This window comes from Mustelus asterias, unplaced genomic scaffold (assembly GCF_964213995.1).
Source record: "Mustelus asterias unplaced genomic scaffold, sMusAst1.hap1.1 HAP1_SCAFFOLD_1046, whole genome shotgun sequence".
In the NCBI taxonomy this organism is placed as follows: domain Eukaryota; kingdom Metazoa; phylum Chordata; class Chondrichthyes; order Carcharhiniformes; family Triakidae; genus Mustelus; species Mustelus asterias.
In genome coordinates this window covers 41,763-60,023 of record NW_027590991.1, presented here as the reverse complement: position 1 = coordinate 60,023, position 18,261 = coordinate 41,763, and the positions used below count along the sequence as shown (strand labels likewise).

The following is an 18,261-nucleotide window of genomic DNA, read 5'->3' as shown; positions in this document are numbered from 1 at the left end:
TATTTTCCCCTTTGGCGGCTTTTACAGTTTGAAATGAAATCGGTTGGAATCTGAGATTTTGGCGCCGTTATTTTCCGCCCTCACTCCGTGGGCTCTCCGGATTGGTGAGTTAAGCAGATTTCTGATTGGTCATATGAACAAGATGCTGAGAGGCAGCAACAAAGTGACCAATCAGCAATGTCCGCACCTCCATTCCTCCCGGAGCTATAAGAGAAGCGAAAGGGAATGGGTTTCAGCATTCTTTGTGAAAGTGTTTGTGAGATTGTGCAGATGTCTGGAAGAGGAAAGGGCGGCGGGAAAGCTCGGGCCAAGGCCAAGTCTCGCTCCTCCCGCGCTGGACTGCAGTTCCCGGTGGGCCGTGTTCACAGGCTCCTGAGAAAGGGCAACTATGCTGAGCGTGTGGGTGCCGGAGCCCCGGTCTATCTGGCTGCTGTGCTCGAGTATCTGACCGCTGAAATCCTGGAGCTGGCCGGGAACGCGGCCCGGGACAACAAGAAGACCCGCATCATCCCCAGACACCTGCAGCTGGCCGTCCGCAACGACGAGGAGCTCAACAAGCTGCTGGGAGGGGTGACCATCGCTCAGGGCGGGGTGCTGCCTAATATCCAGGCCGTGCTGCTGCCCAAGAAAACTTCTGCGGCCTCGTCCAAGAGCAAGTGAAGCGGCCATTATTTAATCTGATAACCCAAAGGCTCTTTTCAGAGCCACTCACTTTATCTGTAAAAGGGTGATCTGTTGTCCAACCGTCAGAGACACTGCACTGCTATTCACAGGAGAGCTGTTTCTCGCTTTGCTTTATCAATCCGTAGTTCGCCCTGTGCACATTATTGATGATGTGGAGATGCCGGCGTTGGACTGGGGTGAACACGGTAAGAATTCTCACTTTAACCTGGTGTTGTGAGACTTCTTACCACATTATTGACCCAGGTGTTTTAATGCATATAAATTTATGCTATTTATTGGTGAACATTTTACATATGTTAGAAATATCATTTCCAGCACCATGTCTGAGGTAATTATTTAAATACAGGTACACAATTGCCCCAGAGTGAGAAACAGCATCAAAGATTGATGGCTGAAAAACACCTCAAACTCAACGGCTCTTTTAAGAGCCAGCCACAATCTCTGAAAAATCTGCGCCATCTTTTCCCTTATTGAGTTAATGAGAAATCTCTTTCTGGAGGATAGAGATTTGTCCCGTTCCGGAATGCTGTGAATGGGACTTCATATCCGCCCCTCACACACACACTCAGATTGAAGGGACAATCAAACTGAACTGAGAGCAGATTTTAAACCCCAGTCTGGGATTTGTGACGGACAATGAGGCCCAGCACAATATCAGGACGTAATTATTTACATTTAATGATAACTATATTCAGTTTCAGAATAAGGTTTTTTTTTCACTCGAGTTATCTGGGCACCGCTCCCGGAACAGAGTAAAGGCGGGAATGAAGAGGTTATTCTCGGGCTGATCTGTTTATTCCGCAGTTTTCCCAGAGGACGGAATCAGCGAGATCTGTGCACAAGCAGCGCCTGAGTTCATTGCAGCGCTTTAAGATCTGCCTCTCCCCCCGGCGCTCCCTATTCTCCGGGCGCAAACCTGCCTGTTCCACCGGCGGGATTGAGTCAGGAATTCTCTCCACACCTTCCATTGGAACATTCCCGGCCGCTTTCAGGGGATAGGATCAGAAATCAGCCGTTTCCCTCTGTCCCTGTGAAGCCTGTGTGAAGGTGTTGGTTGGTGATCTCTATGTTTCTGCTTTTCCACTGATCTGAGATTTGCTCCGTTTTAAATTGCTGAACGGGGTCTGATTACCGCGGGTTACAGATAAGAGATTGAGAAGTTCAAACTGTTCCTAAAATAGCGCCAGGATTCTGTGAGGGAAAATACAATAAACAGATTATAAAGCGTGAGATTGAAATAGTTTCTTGAACATTCAGGCGTTCCGTTATTTTGTATTTTTCCTGCACTGAAATTGGCGGGTTTTTCCAATTTGAAAATGTGAACCAATCAAAACCTCCCTGGCTCTCCGATTGGTGAAGAATTGGATTGACATGAGAGTGTCCAATCAGAGCTAGAGTCTGACTGCAGCCTCGCAAATCGCTCACAATGATTATTAATAGAGATTAAACTGACGGAATCTGTATTTGAGATATTAAATGTACTTTGTTTCCACAGATAAATATTTGAAGAAACCAGATATTTCCTCCACAGGAGTTACAGGGAAGAATGTCCCAGCTCCTTCTCACAATTCCACAGTCTCCGAGAACAGAAATGATTCCAGAGGCACATTTTTAATCTAGCAATCAAACAGCAGGAAAGGCAGACGCTGTGTCCCTATCACGTCTAGTTTTCGTACCAGGATGGCCGAGTGGTAAAGGCGTTGGACTTAAGATCCAATGGACATATGTCCGCGTGGGTTCAAACCCCACTCCTGGTAGAAGGATTTTTAACACTACATTCTGCACCCTCTCCTTTCCTTCTCCCCTATATACTCTGCGAACGGTATGCTCGGTCTGTATAGTGCGCAAGAAACCAGAGTTTTCACAGCATAGTAATTATTTCTTGTCACAATAAGAAATCAAATCAACCTCAATACTGCTGACAGGGTGATCCATAAATCCCAGTACAAACCACTATCAGATCATCTCTGTGTCAATCCCACAATAGAGCAGCCTTAGCTCCAAATTAAGTATCTGATAAAACCGTAAAATGGTTTTTTGGTTAAATGTTACACAATTAACCTTAATAATGTACTTTGAGATTCCAGTTAAATACCAGTCATATCACCCACATCAGGGGTTTGGAAGTGGCAGTACTAATCGCCATGGCGAGTTCTCACAAATACATTAGATACAAATCTGAAAGACAATCTCAGATTGAGATATTCTGAAAGCGAGTATAACCTGAGATACAAACTCAGTTTCCAGTTGAAAACTCACCCAGATTATGAAACTAAAAGTTACAATATCAGTTTGATGACTATGAACTGAACCATAAATTATAAACTAATCCTCACTCAGACTGAGCCAGATGGAAGACACTGTAGCAATTCCAGACTGAGCTCCATTTTACACTCATGTCAAAATTCTTACTCAGAATCAGACTGTCACAGATCAAATCAATGTGAACAACCTGAGTGAAACTTGCAAAGCAATCTAGTATCAGATTAGAGGATACATTATCTTTCACAATTGTGTTCACAGTAACAGAGATTTATTGCTGGGCATAAGCTCACTCACATTATTTGCTTCAAACCTACTGCATCAGTGGCCTATTTCTGTGTTGGAAAGTTATTTGGAATTAATCCAAATAGATAACTTGTCCCAGAGATTGAAGGTTATTTAATTAATCTCATATTCACACTAAATACCAAATACTGATAAATAAGAGAATAGTTCTGAATCACATGTTCAGCATCAACAGCTGAAAAGTACAGGCTGTTTACTGCACTCACTCACAGGAGCTGAGTCTGAGTGATATGAAATAAATCACACACACACCAATTGTATCACTGAGGGATTTGGAAACAACCAAAGGCTCACACAGAGTAACGGAAACAAATGGAAGATTAGATAGAGAGAGACGTGAGTGAAAAATCCCAAATGAGACACACAATTTTAAACAGCACCATAGATTTACATACATGATTAATTCCACTGACAGGAACAGCATGAAGCTGATGTTCTGCAAACAGTACCGGGGAATTAAAACATATGTTCCATAAACAGCAGCAGGGGATTTAAAATTACTGATGTTTGCCACACTTATATAAAATGCTCACAGATATAGAGGCCATTGACAGGTCCAGAATGATCCAACACTCACACACTTTATAAGTGTCTGCCAGATATATATAACTGGCACCTTCAGAAATAACACCAGACAAATTCAGATACAGAATGGAACCAGATACTGAAACATGTGAATTGTTTCCAACACTGATTGTGTGTCTTGGGCAGCCCATACCTACGGGGATATGATGGATCATGACGACAATTCCTACCATACACATCACCAGGCAGGTCTCTATTGCACAAATAAAAGCAAATTACTGTGGATGCTGGAATCTGAAATCAAAAGAGAAAATTCTGGAAAATCTCAGCAGGTCTGGCAGCATCTGTAAGATGACAAAGGTCTTCGACAAAGGGTCATCTGGAATCGAAACGTCAGCTCTTTTCTGTCCATACAGATGCTGCCAGACCTGCTGAGATTCTCCAGCATTTTTTCTTTTGGTCACGACTGCACAATGTGATTCTGCAATGGGGCAACACATACTAAATAATCCTGATTGTGCTCAGAATTACACTGAAAATGTGTCCAGAAGAGCAGAATTTTATTTGAAAGATGTGACCTCCCCTTTAAGGCAGAGGTGAGGAGGAACCTTTTTGATCAGTTGTTTTTTTTTTACTTTATCCATTCATGGGATGAGGGCATCACTGGCTCGGCCAGGATTTATTGCCACCCATAATTGCCCTGGGGTAGGCGGTGCTGAACTGCAATCTTCAACTGCTGCTGCCAATGCCATGTAGGTACACCCACAGTGCGTTTTTTTTTTGCGGGGGGGTGGGGGGATGTTGGGGAGTGGGAAGTTCCTGGACTCTGACCTACTGACACTGAAGGAACGACGATATATTTCCAAGCCCTGATGATGAGTGGCTTGGAGGGAGATTTCCAGGTGATGTTGTTCTGATGCATCTGCTTTTCCTTTTCCTTCTCAGCTATAGTCATGGTGGGTTTGGAAGGTTCTGTCAAATAAACCTTTGTGAATTCTGGCAATGCATCTTGTAGATGGTGTGCACTGCTGACCCTGTCTGTCAATGGTAACATAAGCCTTATTGTGACTAATAAATACACTTTAACTTTAACTTTTGGTGCAGGGAGTGACTCTTTGTGGATGGGAAACGAATTAAGTCAGATGCTTTGTACTGGATAGTGTCAAACTTCTAGTGTTGTTGGAGCTGCATTCACCCAGGCAAGTTACATCTGGAAACCGGGTACTCCGGCTTCCTTCCACAGTCCAAAGATGTGCAGGTTGGGTGGATTGGTCATTCTTGATTGCCCTTTGTGTGGTAAAAAATAAAGGTCAGGTAGATTAGCGGGGTGGGTGCGTGGGGCTCTGGCTATAGGACATGGATGGGATGCTCTGTCGGAGAGTCAGTGCAGTTTCAATGGGCCAAATAGTCTCCTTCAGCACTGTAGGGATTCTGTGATTTAAAGGTCATTTGACTGTCAGGACTGCCCTGAGGAAAGTGGGAAAGCTGTTTGTAGCATTTACAGCAGTGAGCTTGTTGCAGATCAAATTGTTTATTGCAAGCGAGAGTCGATGAAAATAACTGTTTCCTGCAAAGAAATAGAAGAGACACTTGTGGGGAACTGCAAAATGTTTTTCTTTCAAACTGCTCCTGAAAAGGTGAATAGCAGAAAATGGTTTTGATCCATCGACCTCTGGGTTATGGGCGCAGCACGCTTCCGCTGTGCCACTCTGCTATTACCTAACAGCTTCCTGCTTATTATTGTTGAGCTGTAGTAGGACAAAATGTCACTGTGGCATTGCTGTTTAATGTCAGAAAATGAGGCAGCTCCGCCTGGCGGCACAATTCCATGCTTAACACACCAAGAATGGAACACACATAAAAGCAGCAAGAGACTGACAGGAGACACAGACAAAGGAGAATGGACCGACTGATCATTTGTGTAAAGTGTTCATGAAAAGATCAGCCATGATCTTATTGAATGGCGGTGCAGGCTCGAGCTGACAAATGGCCGACTGCTGCTCCACGCATTTATAATCTCATATTCTTCTTTGGATCCAATACTATTTAATTTATTTTGTTATCCATGATTGGGCCACTTTCCAGTTATGTTTACGTGCCAGAAAGGAATGTATAACTCTTTCATTACATACAACTATGCCTTAAATATTAAACATTAAATATTAGCCATTGCCTATCGACCATTATGCCATTTTATGAATGTATTAATCCGTAATATATTTTAGCAAACTCACCTCTCATAACTTCCTAGTTTACTTTATTTAGGTTTAGGATTCTCATTCAGGATTGGATCTGAGTCATGCTTCTGGACTGATGGGAGATGTTCCACAAAGCAGTCATTCAATCTACCAATGCAGAGCACATCATTAGCAGTGAAATTTTAGAAAAAATATAATGTTGCAAAAGCTAATTCTCCTGCATATAGACACTGAACTGTGAGGAAAGATAATGCGGCCTTCCATTCGGGAACTTCTGATATTTCTTCCCTTTCCTCAACCAATCCTCTCACCGTTCTGTGGCAGGCAGGGTTCTCAAGTGTGTCGCTCCCATGTCCCACACTTGGAACATTTCCAATCAGTTCACAATGATGATTGAATTTTTGATAAGAGTTTCTAGTCACCTGCCATTTTCATTCTGCATCTCACGCTCACATGGATCATTCTGTCCTGGGTCTTTCCTGGTGTTCAGAGCACCTCTCCTCCATTCAGATTTTTCTTACTTTATGTATCTGATGATTATCCCTTTCACTGCGTAACTAATTCTTATTATTTAATGCATCTGTGCATGTCACAGATATTCCATTTCGTTCTTTTTCACATGAGCCCCTCTCCTCTCCATTTGCCTGTAATGTATTACATTTCTAACTTCAACCAGTTCTGATGGGCAGATGTTGATCTGAAATATTTGCTATTAACTGTTTGTCTCTGCAGCAGCTCACTTGTTATGTAATTACAGAACTTCGAAACTAAATTCATACTTCCTGCATTCATACCGTTTGAAGTCAGTACTAAAGTTGAGAGGAGTTTTCAGAGAGGTGAGTGAAATCGTGATCAGTTTCAATGGAGAAAATTGAAATAAAATGTTTCTGTGAACCACTGGCACGGCTCATTGTGAATGATATAAAAGATCAAAGAAAACCGTCATTTGTCGTTACAATTGGCAGCAAATTGCTGTGACCTTGAATATGATGCCTGTAATCAAAGCCAATTAGAATGAAAAGTAAATTCAAAATGTCATTGGACAAATAAGGATAGGAATACATTTTGAGGCTGTACTTTAGATAAGAGGAAGTATTACACTAAAGGGAGAGGAAATCTCTTTCGGAATGCTGATGGGTTTAAATTTAATTCCTTGTGCTGTTTTATTCAATGTAATGGTGGCCTGTGTAACTAACCCAGGAAGAGTTTAATTAAAACCAGGTTAGAGTCCAACAGGTTTATTTGGCAGCAAATGCCATTAGCTTTCAGCGCTCCGAAAGCTAATGGCATTTGCTACCAAATAAACCTGTTGGACTTTAACCTGGTGTTGTTAAAACTCTTACTGTATTTAACCCAGTCCAACGCCGGCATTTCAACACCATAACTAACCCAGGATACAGCGCGCGGGTGAATACGGTCCATCTCATTCAGAATGGTCCGCACGGCGCAGCTGCCGTTCGGCCGCGTCCTCGGATACCGCCTGTCTGCGCGGAGCATGCGCGGTGCGGTTCCCGGAAGTTCAGCGGGGTCGCGCGCAGCCGCAGTAATACCGAGCCGGAGGTCGGAGCAGAGGCGCCGGGTCCGGCGGCCGTGCGGCGAGGGAGCGGCACCATGAAGCGGATGGTGCAGCGAGGCCATCCTCACCGCCCCATATGGAACAGTGTGAGTGAGAGGAAACCGAGAGCAGTGGTTAATGGTTGTTTCTCAGACTGGAGGAAGGTTTCCAGTGGAGTTCCCCAGGGCTCGGTGTTAGGAGCCCTGCTCTTCCTGATATATATTAATGACACACACCTTGGTGTACAGGACACAAGCTCAACATTTCCACACGCCACCAAACTTGGAGGCATTGGCAGCTGTGAGGGGGAAAGTGGGAAACTTCAAAAGGACACAGGCAGCTTGGTGGAATGGGAGACAAGTGGCAGTGGGGAAAGTTCCAGCACCGATTGCCCTGCAGCTGCCCCTGGGGAGCATGCCCACTCTCAGTGCCTGGGCAAGTCAGTGTGTTGGATAGAGCGCTTTCTGGGGCGCAGAGAATTGTTTTCATTCATGTGATGTGTTCATCACTGGCTTGGCCAGCATTTATTGCACTAATTTCCCTTGAACTGAGTGGCTTGTTAGGCCATTTCAGAGGGCATTAAAGAGTCAAAAACATACTGTGGGTCTGGAGTCACAGGGAGGCCAGAACAGGTAATGTGGGTGGATTTCCTTTCCTAAAGGGGTATCAGTGAACCAAATGGGTTTTTACAACATGGCCATCATTAGACCTTTAATTCCAGATTTTAATTGAGCTCAAATTGCACACTGTGCTGAGGTGATAATCAGGTCTCATTGAATTGCACTGGACCTCTGGGTCACTAGTCCAGTGACAATACCACTACGCCATTACCTCCTCACGTGGGAACTGTGGCCGCCACGAGCAGATATCAGCAAGTAGTTTATTGTAGGCTGATTGTCTGTGAGCTGAAACATGAACTCTGTTTCTCTCTTCACAGATGCTGCCTGACCTGTTGTGTATTCCAGAATTTTCACCTTGTTTCAGATGTCCAGCGTCCACATGATTTCACCTGTGAATTATTGCAGCGGTTGCTCAGAAAACTGAGGCCTGAAATAGACAAATTAAGAGCGATTTTGAATCAAGCTGGATGTTGGTTTTGGAATTCAGCCCGTCAGTTTCTGTGAAGGTATGTTTTTGTTTGGGTGACTTTAGTGTGTGGAAGCAGGAGAAAGTGATGGGTTTAATTCTGAGTAAATTTGAGAGCAGTAGGGTCAAAACACTTCTGATCAAAGATCATTAACTGTGTCTTGTACAGTTAAAGAAACATTGCACACTCACATACAATAAGTGTTGGACAGAGAATCAATTCCACATTGAAATGCAGTATCAGACTGAGTTAATTCCACACTGAAAACTGTGACAGAGACTGAGAAAAAGAGTTAGTCCCACACACACACTATCAGAACATAAGAAAAAGGAGCGGGAGAAGGCCATTCAGCCCATCAGGCCTGTTCTGCCATTCAGTAAGATCATGGCTGATCTGATTGTGGCCTCAACTCCACTTCAGTGCCTCTCCCCATAACCCTTGATTCTCTTGTGGCTCAAAAATCTGTCTAACTCAAGATTGAATCTATTCAATGACAAAAATTAAGGTTCCCTTAAAATAAGTAATTCCTCCTAATCTCCATCTTAAATTGGAGATGCTTTATCTTTAAACTGTGCCTCTAGTTCCAGTTTCCCCCTACACATTGCAACATCCCACTCAGCATCTACACTGTCAAGCCCTTGAGAATCTTACATGTTTTAGTACAATCCTCGCTCATTCTTCTCCACTGAAAATTGGCCAGACTTGTTTAATTTTTCCTCATAAGAGAACTCCTTCATCTCAGGAATCAGCCTCCACTCGCTGCAGTTTGCTAAGCTGACAGTGACCCACTTCCATACACTAACAGACACTGACACAGACATTATTATCAATTGATTGAGTCAATTCCACATCTACACACAGTAATAGAGATTGACAGAGTGTTAATGCCACACTGCAGTAAAGGATAAAGAATAGAGAAGCGTTAATTCCAGCTTCATGTCCAAATCAGAGATGAACAGTGTTAATGCCCCATTCACATACAGTAATAAAGAATAACAGATACAGAATTAATTCTATATTCACATACGCTAACAAAGATGGACAGAAAGGTAATGGCTAAATTCAGCACAGTCCCAGATGACCATCGGCTGCTCTCTCCTTTCATGAATATCCTCAGTTGGTACAGGAATATGAACCCACGCTGTTGGGGTTACTCTGCATCACAGTCCCGCTGTCCAGCCAACTGAGCAAATCAACCCCCAGGGTAGGACAGAGAACAAAGAAAATTACAGCATAGGAACAGGCCCTTCGGCCCTCCAAGCCTGCACCAACCATGCTGCCTGATTTAACTAAAACCCCCTACGCTTCTGGGGACCATATCCCTCTATTCCCATCTCATTCATGTACTTGTCAAGATGCCCCAAGAGAGGTAATTGCAAACTGAAACACAGGAACTGAGACTGGCGAATCAATTTAATTCCACACTCACTTGCACGAATACAGGCTGACACATCAGAGAATTAATCCATCCTCAAATAAACTGACAGGAAGAAATTCACTGTAGTTCCACCGTGGGATACAGTAACAGAGACTGACAGAGTGAATCGTGCTCTCATGTACAGATTGACAGATAGCAGGAATGAGTTAACTCCACATTCTCATACAGTAACAGAGATGGACAGATAGAGTGTGAATTCCACACTCTAATGGTTCTCACTTGAAGAATTCTTCTGATATGCATAGAGTCATAGAGGTTTACAACATGGAAACAGGCCCTTCAGCCAAACTTGTCCATGCCGCCCCTTTTTAATAAAAAAAAGTAAAGGTAATCCCAATTGCTCGCATTTGGTCCATATCCCTCTATACCCATTGTACCCATGTAACTATCTAAATGCTTTTTAAAAGACAAAATTGTACCCGCCTCTACTACTACCTCTGACAGCTTGTTCCAGACACTCACCATCCTCTGTGTGAAAAAATTGCCCCTCTGGACACTTTTGTATCTCTCCCCTCTAGTTTTAGACTCCCCTACCTTTGGGAAAAGATATAGACTATCCAGCTGATCTGGGCACCTCATTATTTTATAGACCTCTATAAGATCACCACCTACGCTCCAGAAGAAAAAGTCCCAGTTTATCCAGCCTCTCCTTATAACTTAATCCATCAAGTCCCGGTAGCATCCTAGTAAATATTTTCTACACTCTTTCTAGTTTAATAATATCCTTTCTAAAATAGGGTGACCAGAATTGCACACAGTATTCCAAGTGTGGCTTTACCAATGTTTTGTACAACTTCAACAAGACATTCCAAGTCCTGTATTCAGTGTTCTGACCAATGAAACCAAGCATGCCGAATGCCTTCTTCACCACTCTGTCCACCTGTGACTCCACTTTCAAGGAGCTATGAACATGTACCCCGAGATCTCTTTGTTCTGTAACTTTCCCCAATGCCCTACTATTAACTGAGTCAGTCCTGCCCTGGTTCAATCTACCAAAATGCATCATCTCGCATTTAAACTCCATCTGCCATTCGTCAGCCCACTGGCCCAATTGATCAAGATCCCCTTGCAATTGGAGATCACTTTCTTCAACGTCCACTCTGCCACCAATCGTAGTGTCATCTGCAAACTTACTAACGATTCCTCATATATTCTCATCAAATCATGAATATAAATGACAAATAACAGTGGACCTAACACAGATCCCTGAGGCACATCGCTGGTCACAGGCCTCCAGTTTGAAAAACAACTCTCTACAACCACCGTCTGGCTTCTGTCAAGAAGTCAATTTTGTATCCAATTAGATACCTCACCCTGGATCCCGTGAGATTTAACCTTATGCAACAACCTACCATGCGGTACCTTGTCAAAGGCCTTGCTAAAGTCCATGTAGACAACATCAACTGCACTGCCCTTCTTGGTTACCCCTTCAAAAAACTCAATCAAATGGCCTCTTCATTGTTTCATTATACTTTCTATCTTCCTCATCCTCCAAGGAGCCCTGGCTTTGGTTCCCCTCCCTTTCACCCTGAAACATCTCCTGAAAGATCACCCATTGTTCTGTGACAGCTTTTCCTGTCAGATTTTGGCTCCAGTTTACTCTGGCTCAATCCCAGCTCCTCCCATTGAGGTTAGTCCTCTTCCCATTCAGAAGTGCTACTTTAGATTGTTCCTTGCTAATATCAAGCTTGTGACACAATGATCACTGTTACTCAAGTGACCACCTCCACCTTGCGTGATGGATTGGGCTACATTCACAACATTTTGTAGTTTCTTGCAGGAGCCAAACCAAGTTGTGATACAACCAGAAATAATGCTTTCTATGGTGCATCTCTAACAGTTGGTGAGAGTCGTAGCTGATGTGCTAAATTTCTTTAGTCTGCTGAGAAAGTAGAGGCGTTGGTGGGGCTTTCTTCACTATAGTGTCGGCATGAGGGGGACCAGGACAGGTTGTTGGTGATCTGGACACCTAAAAACATGAAGCTCTCGACCATTTCTACTTCGTCCCCGTTAATGTAGACAGCGGCATGTTCTCTCTTATGCTTCCTGAAGTAGATGACAATCTCCTTCATTTTGTTGACATTGGGGGACAGATTATTGTTGTCGCACCAGTTCACCAGATTCTCTATCTCGTTCCTGAACTCTCTCATCATTGTTTGCGATCCGGCCCACTGCGGTGGTGTCGTCAGCAAACTTGAAAATCGAATTGGAGGGGAATTTGGCCACACAGTCACAGGTGTATCAGGAGTATAGTAGGGGGCTGAGAACACAGCCTTGTGGGGCACCAGTGTTGGGGATGATCGTGGAGGAGGTGTTGTTGCTTATCGTTTCTGATTGTGGTCTGTGGGTTAGGAAGTTCAGTGTCCAGTCGCAGAGAGAGGAGCCGAGGTCCAGGCCACGGAGTTTGGAGATGAGTTTTGTTGGAATATTGGTGTTGAAGGCTGAGCTGTAGTCAATAAATAGAAGTCTGCTGTAAGTGTCTTTGTTATCTAGGTGTTCCAGGGCTGAGTGCAGGGGCAGGGAGATGGCGTCTGCTGTGTCCTGTTGCGCTGGTAGGCGAACTGTAGTGGATCCAGATAGTCTGGGAGGCTGGAATTGATTTGTGCCATGTCTAATCTTTCGATGCGCTTCCTAATGATGGATGTCTGAGCCACTGGATAATGGTCATTGAGGCACGCTGCTTAGCTTTTCTTTGGTACTGGGATGATCCTCGTCGTCTTGAAGCAGGCAGGGACCTGAGATTGTTGTAAAAAGAGGTTGAAGATGTCTGCGAATGCGCCCGCCAGCTGATCCATGCAGGATCTGAGTGCTCGTCCGGGTACCCCATCCGAGGCAGTCACTTTCCTTGGGTTGACCTCTGAGAAAGCTGCTCTGACATTTGCAATGGTGACCTCAGATACAGATTCATCTCAGGCTTCCAGGGTGGAGCGCGTGCTCTCGCTGACCTCTTGCTCAGAACGGGCACAGAATGCATTGAGCTCATCAGGGAGGCGTGCGTTGGAGCCGGTGATTTTTGTTCTTTCTCTAGATATTCCTCTTTTCCACTTCTATATAATGGTGCCCATCCCCCTGCCAGTTTAGTTCAAACCCTCCTCGTCCACATGAGTGACCCTCTCCATGAGGACACAGGCATTGAGTACAGAATCATGCAAGTTATGCTGAGCCTTTAGAAAACTCTGATTGGATCACAGCTGAAGCATTGAGTCCAGTTCTGCTCAGCACACTTGAGGAAACATGTGACGGTGGTTCAGCGGGTGCAGAGGAGATTGACCAGAATGGTTTCAGCAATGAGGGGTTTTAGCCACAAAGTTAGGTTGCAGAAGCTGGGGTTGATCTTTTTGGAGCAAAGCAGATTGAGAGAGAGATCTGATCGAGGTGGACAGGATTATGGCTGGTGTGGTTCAGGTAGACAAAGAAAAGCTAATCCCAATCACTGATAGTTTAAGGACGAGAGGGCACAAGTTGAAGGTTTTGGAAGACATACTGGGGGGATGTGTGGAAGAACTTCTCATGCAGCGAGTGACAACGTGGAAGTTGCTGTCACTGAGCTTGGAAGCCGAGATGATGAATTATTTCAAAGAGGAATTTGGAGGGACATTTGAGGGAAATAAACTTGTCGGGCTATGGGGATAGAGCAGGAGAATGGGACTGACTGGATTGATCCACGGAGAACCAGCATGGACTGGATGTGGCGAATGGCCTCCTTCCATACGGTAATGACTCTAGTTCCAGTCTCCCCTGGTTTGCTGTTTTTGGACAGTGAAGATTGGAAGCAGAGGCGGACAGTCAGGATGTGGGGAGTTAGACAAAGAGCAGCTCTTGCAGGCACCAGGTGAGAACGAGGATGGACACATTTTAAACAGAGACTGTTTGGTTTTGATTACGATCTGGTTAATCACACGGGAGCAATGATTGGAAATATGAACGTTACAAATGTCCCTGCTCCATCCGGTTATCCCATTCATGGAGCAGTGCAGGGTTTCAGTTCTATCTGAATGTCATTGAATTGTCATAGCACCTACCGCCACTGATCATGCATCTCTTACACAGACACTGAGGCCTGCAGTCACACATTGACAATGTTTGTATCACTGGGGTTCCTTTGTGGATGTTCATTATAATTATATACTGAGATTTATAAATTACTAAAACTGCTCTTTTAAATTTATTTGCAAGACCAGAGATCCTCTGACCTCGGAAGGGAGACCACGACCTGGCAGTGACCCGGAGAATCCGAACACGTGGACCCAGCCATGACCCCAGAGACCCCATCCACTAACCGGCCTTCAACCCGTCCATGCCGGAGTGTGGTGTGAACACCCTCCAAACTCAAACCGCAGCCCGACAACGACCCGGAACTCCCAACCGCTCAGACCCGACTGCCGACGCAGGAACCGTGACCATGGCAACAAATCCTCCACCCACACACCAACCAAAGCGGAAACAGGATACAGCTACACCCTTGATCCCACAGACTAAACACCGTCTCACAGGCACGACAGGAAGCAGCCACCCCAGGAAGCGTGGGAAACGCGCAGGCTTGCAGGTGAGACTGAAACAATGTGGTTCCAAGGCCCCCCTCCCCAGCTTACTCCTGGCAAATGTTCCATCTCTGGAACACAATCTAGATGAACTTAAAACCAGACTCACTTTTCAAAGGGAACTGAGAGACTGCTGTGTGCTCTGTTTCACGGAGACACAGACCACACCTGCTTCACCGGACAGTGCCCTACAACCTCAGGGCTTCTCCATCCACCGAATGGACCGTACAGCGGCCTCAGATAAGCACTTGAATGAGTACGTCACTACAGTAACTGACTTCCTTAGTCATTGCATAGAAGACTGAGCCAAAGAAGCAAATCCATGTTTTTCCCAACCGGAAAGCATGGATGAACAGGGATATCCACTGCTTCCTGAAGTCCAGGTCCGAGGGGTTCCAGTCAGGGGACCCTGAACTGTAAAGAAATCCAGATGTGACCTACAGGGAACCATCAAAGATGCCAAGTGCCAGTACCGGACCAGGCTAGAGTCCGAGGCTCGCCACATGGACTCCCACCATTTATGGTAAGGTCTGAAAGACATAACAGGCTACCAGATGAAGGAATGTAGAATTGCCAGCGACAATGCCCCTCTCCCCGATGGGCTCAATGCATTCTATGTCTGTTTTGAGGAAGAGAGAGGATGCCCTCCACTCTGAAAGCCTTGGCCGAACCTGTATCCGAGGTCACCATCACAGACTTCAGATCAGCCTTCTTGAAAGTTAACCCGCGGAAAGCGACTGGCCTGGATGGGGTACGGGGACAGGCACTTAGATCCAGCGTGGACCAGCTGGCAGGGGTATTCGCAGACATCTTTAACCTCTCCTTTCACCAATCTGAGGTCCCTATCTGCTTCAAGAAGATGACATCATCCCTGTACCAAAGAAAAGCCAGGCATCGTGCCTTCATGACTATTGCCTGGTAGCTCTGACATCCATCATTATGAACTGCTTCGAAAGGTTAGCCATGGCACGGATCAGCTCCAGCCTCCCAGATTGCCTGGATCCACGACAGTTCACCTACTGCTGCAACAGGTCCACAGTAGATGCCATCTCCCTGACCGTGTACTCAACCCTGAAACACCTGGATAACAAAGACACATGTCAGATTCCCATTTATTGATTACAGCTCAGCCTTCAACACCATTATTCCTACAAAACCCATCTTCAAACACCATGGCTAGGGCTTGGTTCCTCCCTCTGCGACTGCATCCTAAACTTCTTAACCCACAGACCGCAATTAGTAAAGATAAGCAACGACACCTCCTCCACGATTATTCTCAACACCAGTGCCCCACAAGGCTGTATCCTCAACCCCTTACGATGCTCCTTATACACTTATGACTGTGTGGCCAAATTCCGCTTCAACTCTATTTTCAAGTTTGCTGATGATACCACCATAGTGGGTCGGATCTCAAACAATGATGAGACGGACTATAGGAATGCGATAGAGAATCTGGTAAATTAGTGCAACGACAATAATCTCTCCCTCAATGTCAACCAAACAAAGGGGATTGTCATTAACTTCAGGAAGCATCATGGAGGACATGTCCCTGTCTACATCAATGGGGATGAAATGGAAATTGTCGAGAGCTTCAGGTTTCTGGGTGTTGAGATCACCAATAACTTGTCCTGGTCCTTCCACGCTGACACTATAGTTAAGTAAGACCTCTAATTTCTCAGGAGACTAAGGAAATTCAGCATTGCCTGTGTGGAGTTTGCACATTCTCCTCGTGTCTGCGTGGATTTCCTCCGGGTGCTCCGGTTTCCTCCCACAGTCCAAAGATGTGCGGGTTAGGTTGATTGGCCGTGCTAAGATTGCCCCTTAGTGTCCTGAGATGTGTAGATTAGAGGGATTAGTGGGTAAATGTGTAGGGATATGGGTAGGCCTGGGTGGGATTGTGGTCGGTGCAGACTCAATGGGCCAGATGGCCTCTTTCTGCACTGTCGGGTTTCTATGATTTCCGCTATGACTCTCACCAAGTCTTTCAGATGCACCAAAGAAAATACCCTTTCCAGATGTATCACAGCTTGGTATGGCTCCTGCTCTTACCAAGACCGCCTTAAACTACGAACAGTTCTTAAAGTAGCGCAGTCCATCACACAAATCAGCCTCCCATCCATTGACTCCGTCTGCACTTCCCATCACATCAGAAAAGCAGTCAGCATAATCAAACACCCCCACACACCCCGGACATTCTCTCTTCCACGTTCTTCCAACAGGAAAAAGATACAAACGTCTGAGATCATGTACCAACCAACTCAAGAACCGCATCTTCCCTGCTGCCATCAGACTTTTGAGTGGACCTGCCTTATATTGATCTTTCGCTACAGACTAGTTATGAATGTAACACTACATTCTGCACTCTGTCATTTCTTTCTCCCCATGTACTCTATGAATGGTATGCTTTGCTTGTATAGCGCACAAGAAAAAATACTTTTCACAGTATGCCAATACATGTGACAACAGTAAATCAAATTGAAAAAGGGCTGTGTATTATTCCCTCACCTGTAATTGGGTTACAATGAGTAAATTATTCCTGACAGGCAAATCATTGAACCAATCAATGTTAGTTTGAAGTTTCCTCACCTGAGTCGCAATGAACAGTGCAGTGAGCTCCTCACACACAGTATGTCTGTTCTCTCTCAGAGTGCATCAGTTCCACAGTCTCAGGCAGCAGAAATGGTTGCAGAGACACATTTTCAATCCAACAATCAATCAGAGCAGGAGAGACAGACATTGTTTCCATGTCATCCCAAGTCAGTACCACTGACAGGTAGATTCATAAATCCCAGTCCAAATTCTCACCCGCTATCAGATTGTCAGTGTGTCAGTCCTACAATTTTGTAGCATTAGTTGCAATTCAATTAAATACCAGATAGAAATAAATGATTGTATAATCTGAGACACACACTGATTATTACAATAAGGATACATATAAATTGGTACAAACTGAGATACAGATCACATACCTGACTTAAAGCCTCAGACGTGTAGGGCAGAAATTGTAATAATTCTCAGTCAAACAGAGCTCAACATTAAAGTATAAAGTTTTCCCAAACAGAGTGAATGATGAAGGCATCAATTTGATTATTAAAATGTGAATTACACTTACCTTTACTTAACAATGGCGTGTTAGATGAAAAGATGCATGATCCTCCACAATTGTGCTCACACAGAAAGTGATTTAATACAAGGCAAAAATTAGAATTTTAAAAAAAACCTGCAGCATCAATGGCCTGTTTCTGCACTGAAATTTCAATGTGGAATGAATCCAGACTGTTAAACTGTCCCAGAGTCTGCGGTTATGTAATGAATCCCACACTCAGAGTAACAGTGACTGACAGATTCAGAATCAGTCTCCAGCACATGTCCATTACCAGACACTGACAGATACAGACTGTTACTGAACTCACTGACAGCGCCTGATCCTGAATGACACTAATCAGTCTGACACACAGATATGGTACGACTGATAGAGTCCAGAAATCATCACAAACCCACACAGACTGATGAATGTGCCCAGACTACACACCCCATATTAAAGAAAGGAAGTTACAGACCCACATTTTCTTACAGATTTTCCACATTACCATAGAGAATCACTGAATTTTACTAAAATAATCCTACACTCATATCCAGCACAAGGTCCTGGCAAACACAGAATG

At 44.6% G+C, this 18,261-nt stretch overlaps 1 protein-coding gene, 1 long non-coding RNA gene and 1 other non-coding gene across 3 annotated transcripts; all 3 read left to right on the top strand.

Annotated features, from left to right (window-relative positions):
* The first annotated feature begins 270 nt into the window (after positions 1 to 270).
* On the top strand, positions 271 to 660 carry LOC144487803 (histone H2A-like). The gene has a single exon (XM_078205879.1). It carries the CDS (start codon positions 271 to 273, stop codon positions 658 to 660), a length of 390 nt encoding a protein of 129 aa, XP_078062005.1.
* A 1,698-nt stretch (positions 661 to 2,358) lies between these two features.
* On the top strand, positions 2,359 to 2,441 carry trnal-uaa (transfer RNA leucine (anticodon UAA)). The gene has a single exon. It is a non-coding gene; the product is annotated as a tRNA-Leu (tRNA).
* Positions 2,442 to 7,511: 5,070 nt separating this feature from the next.
* Positions 7,512 to 17,654, top strand: LOC144487798 (uncharacterized). Its single transcript, XR_013496460.1, has 3 exons — positions 7,512 to 7,637; positions 8,468 to 8,656; positions 14,232 to 17,654. It is a non-coding gene; the product is annotated as an uncharacterized LOC144487798 (long non-coding RNA).
* The last annotated feature ends 607 nt before the right edge of the window (positions 17,655 to 18,261 follow it).